Below are 11,755 nucleotides of genomic sequence, written 5' to 3'. Positions count from 1 at the left end.
AAAATAATAAGTGAAAAACTTGAGAAAAAAAGTAAAATTTGGATGGGAATAAATCCTCCAGCCTATAAATAAATCTATAAGTGAGAAAGAAATTATCAAACTTTTTTCTTTTATTTATGTCTTTTGTAATTAATTTGTATTAAATTAAGCAGGTTTTACTTATAATTCAAAATAACCAGTAATATAATCCACGTTGTTATTAATATCTAAATTAATAGGTCTTATAAGTATGACAACCCATCTATGAACTAATTGTCATCCAAATTTGTATAATAAAATCGTTATTTTACTTATAAACTCTAAAACTTTAAAATTTATATCATTTTCCCTCAAGGTTTTAAAAACTAATACTTGAACTAATTCTCAAAGCTTGAAAAGTTTAGATTTCACCCCTAAAGTTTGTTTCCTTCTCCAACCACCATCATTCCGACTGATGACCGATGTTTTTCGTCTATCTTCCAGATCCGACTATGAAAGATAATAAAGGACAGTCGTCCAGATATAACGATGAAGCATCGTCTTTCATTGTCTGGAAGACTTGATGAAGGACAATTTGTGTCATCCATAAGCGACGAGGAAGGATGTCGTTTCATCATCTTTCGTTGAGTCTTTTCAATATGAATGATGCTTCATCGTTTAGATCTGGACAATAAAATGTTGTCTTTCATTAGAGAAGACGTTTGTTTATTTTTTATTGTCAATTGGTTCCCTAAGCAACTAGAGATGAAACTTGGAAAAGGGGAAAAAGTGAATTTTTCAAAGTTTAATCATGAGAGATAAATGTGATTTTTCTAAACTAAAGGGAGGAAATAATATAAATTTTTTAAGTTTTCAAGTTTATGAATAAAATGATAATTTTACCTTTACATCTAACTGAAAATTTGGATGACAATTAGCTCATGGGTAAGTGTTTAAGTTTTTTATGTGTTATGGGTATAATTTTGAATTTAAACTAAAACTTAGATAAAAAATTATCGTTTTCCCCAATAACTATCATGGACAATTTAGTAAAATAATTATCATATTAGATATGGGTCAAAGCAACCTGTTATTAGTGGATTAAGCCCAGTATTATCTAATAATATCTTTTCGATAGAATGCTTGTACTATTAAATTTTATTGGGCATTTTTTGTCACCCCGATCTAAAGTCAACAACTTGACCAATACTACATTTCACCAAACCCGATCCATTAGGGTTTTTTTCTAAGTTCACTGAAAGGCCAAGCCCAAGCCTGTCATAAAACGCACCGTTTCACTTCCTTTTACAAAACCCGCCATCACCTTCCTCAATTTCGAATCCCACGCCAATTCAACGCCATGGAGGACTCCGATCAAACCCAAACCCCGACCCGTGTTACCGATCCACTCACCAACGCCTTCGGATCCCTAAATGACCTAGCCCCCGAACTCTCCTCCCTTCAAGATCTGGCCACGCGCGGCTCGTGGCGATCGATTCTCGACAAAGTCTCACGCGCCCGCTCCTTCTCTCTTCTCACTCTCCCTCACCACCACCTCACCTACCTCTCTTACAATGCCCTCGCTTTGATGAAACTACGTCGTTTCGATGACGCCGCCCAGGAGCTCGACTCACTTGAAGATTTCAACAGCTCCAGTTACCAGTACGAATCCTACCCGCACGCCTACCCGAACCGGAGCGGATCAATGGTTCCCTTCTCCCTCCGGTGGCTCCACGCGGTTCTCCTGCTTAAGATGTCAAACCGGCAGGAAGGTCTCGATCGGCTTTATCTCCTTCTAGATTTCATCCGCGAGAAATTGAGACAAAAAATCGACGAGAAATTGGATTTGTCGGCGAGTATGTGGAGGAAACGGGAAGTTATTGTGGTCAATTGTTTGATCGGTTATCATTTGAGTGGGAAAGAGTTTGGGGTGTGTTTGAATCTGATTCGAGAGTTGTTAAAAGATTCTGCCGATTTTGACCCTGTGTTGGTCTCCAAATTAGGGTACATTCAGATGCAGATTGGGGATTTGGAGGGTGCTACGACGTCGTTTAATAGAGTTGAGGAAATGTTGAAGTCGAAGAAGAGTGATGATGGTGATGGTGATGGTGATGGTGATGTTGAGTTGAGGAATCTTGTGAACCGGAACAAGGTGTTGGTATATTTGATCGGAAAGGATTATGTGTCAGCAGTGAGGGAGTATGAGGAGTGTATAGAGAGGAATGACAGTGACGTGGTGGCGGTGAATAACAAGGCTTTGTGTTTGATGTATTTGAGGGATTTATCTGATGGGATTAAGGTGCTGGAGAATGCACTTGAAAGAGTGCCCACGGTGGCACTGAATGAAACTGTGGTGGTGAATTTGTGTAGTATGTATGAATTGGCTTATGTAAATCACTCAGATATCAAGCGGACCTTAAGTAATTGGATTGCTAGGGTTGCTCCAGATGATTTTGATTCCTCGTGCACAAGGATTTGAAGCTATAGGTTTGTAATAATCAATGAGATGATTTTTTTTTTTAATGAAATGCAGGTAAATTTGTGGAGATTTTGGATAATACATATAGGTTAATTGAGAAATTGTTGCAATTTGTTGGTGAATTGACATTACATAAATTTGTGATTGCAGTCTAATTCACGTGTTATATTATTTTTTATTTCTCAAGCCTATGTAGTAATGTCTGTAATGATTTTATGATATATAGGATGAGTTTGCATGACTTTTCCTTTGAGGCATATAAGATTTATTTGAGTCATCCTGATTTTGAAACTTACTGTTCTTTGTTATATGTCTTGTGTGATTAAAAATTATGTTTTATGTTGTGTGTTGATTCTCATCTTGTAATCCATGTGTGGAATGGGTTTGTGCTAAAATTTGATAATCAGATAATGCATGTATATGTGATTGTGATATAATTCCCTTACCATTTAAACAAGTCCATTGTTGTGTATGGGGAGATTCATACTGGATTGATAGAAGAAACAGGTTTATGTGGTAAGTTGACTCTTGTGTTGGCATCATAGATGAGATAATCTTTCTGTATTTAGGAAGAGTTTCCGCAAACTTGTATTGTTGCACATGCGGTTTTTATTAAGTTTGAATTCTTTGTTGAGAGATGAGATAGTACTCTTTGCAGGTTTCAAGCTCTTGAAATTCCTATTCTAGCGCTCAATTGACATTTCATGTATATATATAACTGTTGATTGAATACACATTTCATTTGTCTAATTAATAATGGATGGGATGATTTCATCATATGCAGTATGAGTCTGTTCAAGCTTTCCATAATGCATGTAGTATTCATTCAAGTCTACCTGGATCTAGAACAAGTCGGACTCAAGTAGATATCGAGTCAAGCTAATTCTGATTGACTGTTATTGAGATGACATTCCTGGAGTATATGCTAATTCTTTCGTCAATGATGTTTTTTGTCCTAAATTGTTTATTAAGGATGGTTTAAAAGTAACTCATTTTGCTCTTTCAGATACTAGTTTGACTGACATTGAACAAATAGTTTGTTTAACTTGAATATTTGCTGGTTAGGATAGAAGTTAATTCCATTTCTCATTGTATGAACTGTAATTGAATCATTAATATTATTGATTGGTGGTAGAACTGCATATACTTGGTGAAGGATATGGATTGTAATGTTAATCTATTAGACTGGGCACACATCAAATTAGATTAGTTCATATTGACAATATGTTTTTTTATTTGCTGGCTTTTGCAATGATACAGGTCCGGTGATGTTTTGGTAATGCTTTTCTTGTAATGCAGAATACCATTTTTATACATTCATAGGTCCTATTTCATCCTAACTTTGCCTGCAGTGTTATAAATCTGGCATTATATGCTGTAAATAATGAGTGATGCTATGTGTGTACACTTTTAAGTATACAATTGAATACACAGATAATGTGTTATCATGTAATTGAATGTTAAATTCATCTAATCATATAATAACAAATCATCTGTGTGTCAAATTGTATACTTAAAAATGGGAACACAGAGATTTGTTGATAAATAATATGTTCCTCTAGTTGATCAGGAGTTCACCATTTTCTTTTTCCGCTCAATTCATCATATGTGTGTTTTTTTATGCTTTTTCAGCATTATTTTCAGCTTCCTAGGATAGGTTGAGTGTCCCCATTTGGTGGGTAGGTGGGAGAGCTGGGGGCTAGAATTAAACATCATTTAACATATAGAACAACACAAGAAAACATATTTTACCAATTCTCGTAGAAAATGTCTAAATATTTAAACTAAATTAATGTGAAATGTAAAAAAAAAAAAAAAATCCTTGTTTCAGAAATATTTACTCATCTATCTATTTGAACTTTTCCATGGTTGTTGGTTATAATGTCTTCAAGTTGTGTTTCTCCTTCCAAATTTTCAAAGTTTGAAGCAAACTGCGAACCTTTTATTGGTTGATGAGATCAGACTTTGCCTCTATTCATTCTTTATTTAGTGGCTAATTAAGATTAGAGTTTCTATTTCTTTGCTAAAGGGATTCATCATCGTATTATGGGACCAAATCGAGCTATTTGATATAGGGATGCATGTTTTATTTTAATTTTAATAATTTTTAAAGGGTTTGAATTGGAGATCGGAGGAAGCTATTTGATTGAAAAAATTAAAGTCCTTATTGTGTAATTTAGGAGTGTATATAATTTGGTTCAAATTATAAAATTAAATTTATTTATTTAAAAATTATGGTTTGATTTGTAAAATGGTTTGGTTTGAGTTAAAGTTTTTCAAACTGCTTTTTTCAATTCGGGTTGTTGTTTGAAAGATTTTCAAACTAAACCAAACCATAAATCGTATTTTTATATAACATATATATATATATATATATATATATATATATATATATATATATTTGAGAAAATATTATAATAAGTAATTAGGTGTACAACTTACTTTTTTTACATTTATTTAATCATTTTCTGCATATACATATTGTGTATATATATATATATTTTATATTTATTTTACAAATCTATATTATGTTTTAGCAAACTACAATTCAATTGATTTTATTTTATATATATATATATATATAATATAATATATATTATATATATATATATATATAAATGATTTTAAAATATTTAAATTATAGTAGTTGAATCATGTATTATATCATATATTAGAAACTTAATTTATTTTATTATATATCATATTCTATGATATACCTTTTAAAAATTAAAATAATAAATTGTTAATAAAATATTATAATTGAGAACATCTTTAGCATTTAAAAAATTTTTATATACATTTTTAATGTATTATCATTTTCTCTAAATAAGTGTATCATTTTATATATGAATATGCATTGTATTGTATGATACATTTACTGTATCGTATTAAACGATACATTTATGATGTGTATTATTTCTTATCTATAATATATCATATCGTAAGATAAGATACGGATTGAGTCAGTTGAATATCAATTTAAGAGGAAATTATTAAACTTTTTTATTTGAATAGGAGGGATGTTAGAACTTGTAATTGCCTTATCCAGACGGCAACGTTTTGTATGACCCTGGACAGCCATGGCGGTAGGTGGTTAGTTGGCAAAACGAACCGCCCGAGGAGCTTCTTCAAGCAAATATTTTCTTTTTATAAGTTTCAACATGTTAGTTTGAAAGTGATTCATTTTTTATTATATTTAAATTATTAAAAATTCTTTAAAATGTTTGACTTTGGCAAGTTAATTTTAAAATGAAAGGTTCAATTTTATATTATTATGAATTATAAATTTATAAAAAATATTTTTTTATTTATTTAATATAAAAATCTTAATAATGGTTTTATACCCCAAAATTTTTTATTTTTAAATTACATATGAGAGGGGTTTATCATTAACGTTAAATATAAAAATATATTATTATATATTTATTTTAAATATATATATATTTATATGTATTATTATATAATTAAGTGATATTTTATTTTTAATTTAAAATTATTTAATTTTATAATATTATATTTATATATTTAAAATAAATACATATAACTTTGTTATATTATATAACGCATTCAAATGTTAAGTAGGTTTTATAGCTCTTACCTACCATCTTTAAAAAGAAAAATTAATTTCTAATCGCCTACTTCTATTGACCTGTCCACTACCTTTGATTAACTCCCTTCACTGTCCGATCTCTATCTATCATACAACTCCTTCCAACTCTTAATCTCATCCCTTAAAATATTCCTCAGTAGGCCCCTTAATCACACTACAAATATACTAATCCACATCCAGTCTTCCCCCAAATTTCCTACCAGCGCCAACTATAACGACTCCTCTTCGTATTTTCCCACCATTCCCTCCTCTGTTTTGCTTAAACGGAACAAGAAACTACTTCACTTTTTTCTGTTTATCAAACCAAAATTTCTTTAATGGCCAATTCTCTTCGCTCATTTCATTCCTCTACCAGCTTAGTCTCAGATTCAGCTCACTCCCGCCCGGAAAAATTTAAGCTTTTGACGAGCTCTCGATCCGTCTCTTTCCCCTCACAGTTGAAGCACAATTTGTCTCTTTCTGGGTACCTTTTTTTTTTTTTTTGTCTGAGTTCAGATTTTTTTTTTCAAAGTTTGTGTTTACATTGATCAGCATGTCCAACTTAAGCGGGATTTGGGTTTTTGTAGCTGATAGAACCTTGGAAAATTTTCAAACAGGAAGCAACCTTTTATTTTTTAGGCTTGGAGGATAATAAAATTAAAGATTGGCTTAATGTATTTTTGAGAAGTGTATTTTCTAACACGCGCCTTTAGGCAAAGTGGGAAGCCACCTTTGTCTTCAAGAAAGTGGTTATACATACATACATACATGCATACATGCACACACACACACACACACACACACACACACACACACACACATATATATGTATGTATATATATATAAGTTGACATTTTGATTAAAAAAGGTGCAAAACATAAACTGGGTTTTTGGTTCTGTGAATGATAGAGGCGTAGAGAGTAGTAGAATATTGAGGAATGTACGGGCTTGCAATGCAGAAATGCAAGTTGACATCTCTTTGAGTCCTACAGTTAACGCAGTTAAGCCTTCAAAGACTGTGGCCATAACAGACCAGGCCACTGCGCTTGCTCAAGCTGGTATACCCGTTATTCGTTTGGCTGCAGGTGAGCCTGATTTTGATACCCCAGCTGCTATAGCAGAGGTAAATTTTTTCTTCTTGTTATTAGTTTTGATTTTATCGCAATTAGATTGTGGATATTTGGTGTAATTTTGATAGATTATATGATTGGTGTGAGGTAGTTAAGTTGGTTAGGATTGTATCTTGCTTATAATAATTTGAGGAGGGGCTCAGCTTGCATTTTCTTATTTTCGAAATAATAATCAATAAATACAAAAAAGGGATAGATTTTATGGATTTCTTATGGGGGAGAGTTTATTCTTAGTTTTTCTAGTGATGGGTATGCTTGCGATTTACCTGAATTTGTTTTATGAATATTCTAGGCTGCGATAACTGCAATTCATGAAGGTTACACAAGATACACTCCAAATGCAGGTACTTTGGAACTTCGTTCAGCAATTTGTCATAAGCTAAAAGGTTAGTTGGCTGTTGGTTTTATACTATGTGTGGTTTGTAGTTGTGTGACGAGTTTAGAAAATTAGTTATTTATCTATTTATTTATTTTGGCCACGATAGAGGAGAATGGGTTATCATATGCACCTGATCAAATCTTGGTTAGCAATGGAGCCAAACAGAGCACCCTTCAGGCACTCCTTGCTGTTTGTTCCCCAGGAGACGAGGTGAGATTTTGTGAATATACTAAATGGTTCTTATTTAGCTATTTGGTTTTCTCTTTGATTAAACCAAGTTGGCGGCTATGATTTCGGTAAATTTATTGCTATCTTTCTGAAATTAAGTGTAGTAGTCTTTCTTAGGAGAAATAGACAAAAAAAAAAAAATGCTATAATTACTATAGTACCTCAAACTTGTGCCAATTTATGATTTGTGATTTAGGTTTACTCACGAGACCTTGCAAGTCTGATAAGTGTAGATCAAAAGGTTGTGATAGAAAATCAATGATTTGTAATGATTTTGGCCTAAGTATAGGTGTTCTAGCTTTGTGACGATTTAGAGCATTGAAATAGTGAACTTTTTTAAGCCTCTTGGTGGTCAGAGTTTAGGAATACATATCCTGCATTATGTGCTTTCCCTGTAACTTCAGATCATATGAAAAATAACCTTGCACACATTAATCTGTTGGACTATACTCCATTTTTAGAGTGCTTTTGGTTTAGATTTGGTAAACTTTAGATCAAATATAGCTTATGATGTACTGAAAATAAAAAACACATGGAATTTAATGTAATGGTTGGCAAGTATCGGTCCACACCTGCTCTTTCAAATGATAATTACTGATGCCTCATTTATGCCAGGTTAGGAAAGGCAAAAATTATCCTGTAGGATTTTACTCAGCATGCCAATGAGGCCTCTGTTATTGGTTTCTTCTTTTTAGATGTATATCATTTGTAATTGCAGGTAGATCACATAGTTAATGAGTATTCTCTCTTTCCTTCTGCAGGTAATAATTCCAGGTCCATTTTATGTTAGTTACCCAGAAATGGCAAGGATAGCTCATGCAACACCTGTGATTCTGCCAACAAAAATTTCTGAAAATTTTCTCTTGGATCCAAAACTTCTTGAATCAAAGCTAACTGAGAAGTCAAGACTTTTGATTCTATGTTCTCCATCCAACCCAACAGGATCTGTTTACCCCAAGAATTTGCTTGAAGAGATTGCAAAGATTGTTGCTAAACATCCCAGGCTTCTGGTATAATCTGACTGAACCTGAACTCTTTAGTTTGTGCTCTTTACCAAGATTTGACTGGTCAACATTTTTTGCCTCGTCTGGCAGGTGCTGTCTGATGAAATATATGAACACATAATTTATTCACCAGCAACTCATACAAGCTTTGCGTCTTTGCCGGGCATGCAAGAAAGGACTTTGACTGTTAATGGGTTTTCTAAGGTATATCAATTGTGATCCATTGCAATTTTTGGTGCTAAACCTTAAATGTTCATTGCCTTCTCATTGATTGAATCAAGTAGTTGCTTTTACTCCGGGGGTTTACACATGAATATAACATTTCTAGGCCTTTGCAATGACCGGTTGGCGACTTGGATACATTGCCGGCCCTAAGCACTTTATTGCTGCTTGTAATAAGCTCCAGAGTCAGGTATGTTACATCTGCACTAATCTACATTCGTAATTTTCTGTTAAACTACCGCATTGCATTTTCTGTTTTTGACATATTTATTTCTTACAAATATAAAAAATAATTTATGTTTTACTTTGTGAATTATGAGTCTAAAGTTTTTATTTCTGTGTGTATGTCACTGTAGTTTACTTCGGGTGCCTGTAGCATATCTCAAAAAGCAGGAGTTGCTGCATTAGGTTTGGGCTATGCAGGTGGGGAGACTGGCTCCACTATGGTTAAAGCTTTCAGGGAGCGGCGTGATTTCTTGGTCAAAAGCTTTGGAGAACTGGATGGGGTTAAAATATCAGAACCTCAGGTACTAGCCTCTGATATACTTTCAATTGTTGGAGTCTGGTTTTCTTACCTATGCTAATTATCATTTGTTTTTGTTCTCTTCACTTGCTATATTTTTCTTTTTAATTCTCACTGGCTGCTTGCAGGGAGCTTTCTATCTCTTCATTGATGTCAGTTCTTATTATGGATCAGAGGCCAAGGGTTTTGGGAAAATTGAAAATTCTGAGTCTCTCTGTCGATATTTGTTAGACCATTTTCAGGTATTAATTGTGCGGTTGCTTCATAGTTTCCTCTCAACCTTCCAAAAGTGATTCCAGGACAGGGATTTTTGTTCCAAAACACAATATTCAATTAAAATAAATATATGAAGTATTAATAGTTTCTTAATATTCTGTCTAGTTTTTATTCATCTTCTTCCTGTAATCTGCCTACGGTTGTTGATTTATAGGTTGCGTTGGTCCCGGGAGATGCATTTGGGGATAACAATTGTATCCGCATCTCCTATGCTGCATCCCTCGCCACCATACAAGCTGCCATGGAGAGAATTAAGAAAGCACTTGCCGTGCTTAGGCCTGCAGTCCCTGTTTAACAAAGATGAACACTAATGCAAAAGGTTACCATTCTTGTACTTGATGGAATTCAAGATGTGTAATTGTTAATGATTATTTTCAAATAATGTAGGCTTGTAAAGTAGGTTTTTTTTTTTTCCTTCCCTGGGCAGTGGCTTATGTATACATTGATGAAAGAACAATTGTTTGGCCGGTCTGGTAATAAAATATGTTAAATTTTATATAATGTTTTCAAATTGTTTCTTCTTGCTTGCTTTGTCATCAGTAACAGGGCAGTGAATCAGAGCAATTTCATTTGGTATTGGAGTGAGTTGGTTTGTTGAGAAATTAAGAATGCTTAGATCTTCCATATCAACAGTCCCTTTTGCAATCTCTCTTAAAATATGAGTGATATTAACCTTATTATTATATATGATACATAATTTCCTTCAACAGGATGTCGATGCTGATGTGATGTGGCTTGGCCGGCCGACCAAGTCTGAACACTGTTTTTTTTTTATACATTCTCTTATTCACATCTTCACTAAAACAAGAAAATATCAGCCCAATAAACCGTGAATCCAGAAGTTGACATATTATTGTTCGAGTCCGCGCACCTGCAGAAGGTAGTGAGTAGAATTTTTAATGACACATCTAACCATCATAGCAGTTATAGCATTGAAATTAGCAATTTCACCTCGTCTGTGAGCATTCTAACTAAAACTTATATATAATCTTAATTTAAAATTAGAAATAAAGCTTATTATAATAAAATTTGAATATCCCCCCATAAATCTTTTAAATTTTATCAGATATTAAAGCACAAAATTAGTGGGGTGTGCTTAACTATTGTACAAGAAAAGAAAGACTTGGTTGGGTGAGTTTGAATTTCAAAGAATATTTTAGATTTTTTACATCTTTGGTTATATATATATATATGTATAATTAAAAAAAATAGTTATTTATATATAAAAAAAAAAAAGTTGGATAAAATAATTAATATCTTCTGTATTCTTCCATGGTTGTTGGGTATTTTTAAATTTAATTTTAATAATTTTTAAATTGGTGTCTAAGAATGACACCTAGTTTAAATATTCTTGCATCGAGGTAAGAAATTTGATTAGAAAAATTAAAGTCCTAATTTGAGTCGATAGGACATTAATTTAAATGAAAATTATAAAAAATAATTTATTTGAAAAGGTGGCTGGATGTTGTGACGTGTAAATGCCTCATCCATACGGCAACGTTGTTTGCATGGCCCTGGACCGGTAAGGCGGTAGGTGGTTACAAAGCAGACTGCCCAAGTAGCTCCTGCAGCCAAATTATTTTAAATTTTAACGAAGGATCATATGGGTATATATTTTTTATATATATTTATTTATATATTTAAAAATGTGTGTGTATATATATATATATATAAAATTTAATATTTTAATTATTAAACATTTGTTGTTTTATTATATTTAAATTACTAAAAATTCTTAAAAATTTGCGACTATCCACTTCTTTATTGTCTAAATGATTTTTATAATAAAAATCCTCATTCAATAACAAAAATCACTTTTAAAAATTTTGAAATAATAAAATATTTCTTAAAGTTTATATTATGAATCATAACTTTACGAGAAAAAGTTTTTAAAATTTATTTTAATATATAAATAACAAAACTTAATAATGGTTTTATACCTTAATTTTTTAATTATTTAATGACGT

The 11,755-nt window shown here is 32.4% G+C and overlaps 2 protein-coding genes across 2 annotated transcripts; both read left to right on the top strand.

The window, feature by feature from the left end:
- The first annotated feature begins 1,114 nt into the window (after positions 1–1,114).
- LOC123208897 (trafficking protein particle complex subunit 12-like) lies at positions 1,115–2,504 on the top strand. The gene is made up of 2 exons (XM_044626532.1): positions 1,115–1,179; positions 1,269–2,504. Exon 2 carries the CDS (start codon positions 1,319–1,321, stop codon positions 2,435–2,437), a length of 1,119 nt encoding a protein of 372 aa, XP_044482467.1. The 5' UTR covers positions 1,115–1,179; positions 1,269–1,318; the 3' UTR covers positions 2,438–2,504.
- A 3,752-nt stretch (positions 2,505–6,256) lies between these two features.
- Positions 6,257–10,295, top strand: LOC123229657 (bifunctional aspartate aminotransferase and glutamate/aspartate-prephenate aminotransferase-like). Its single transcript, XM_044655579.1, has 10 exons — positions 6,257–6,510; positions 6,936–7,149; positions 7,449–7,542; positions 7,642–7,745; positions 8,525–8,773; positions 8,858–8,971; positions 9,096–9,179; positions 9,346–9,516; positions 9,641–9,754; positions 9,943–10,295. Exons 1-10 carry the CDS (start codon positions 6,365–6,367, stop codon positions 10,081–10,083), a joined length of 1,431 nt encoding a protein of 476 aa, XP_044511514.1. The 5' UTR covers positions 6,257–6,364; the 3' UTR covers positions 10,084–10,295.
- Positions 10,296–11,755: the final 1,460 nt, after the last annotated feature.

This window comes from Mangifera indica, chromosome 1 (assembly GCF_011075055.1).
Source record: "Mangifera indica cultivar Alphonso chromosome 1, CATAS_Mindica_2.1, whole genome shotgun sequence".
Taxonomy (NCBI): domain Eukaryota; kingdom Viridiplantae; phylum Streptophyta; class Magnoliopsida; order Sapindales; family Anacardiaceae; genus Mangifera; species Mangifera indica.
The sequence above is the reverse complement of the archived record's forward strand: the minus strand, read 5'-3'. Positions and strand labels throughout refer to the sequence as shown.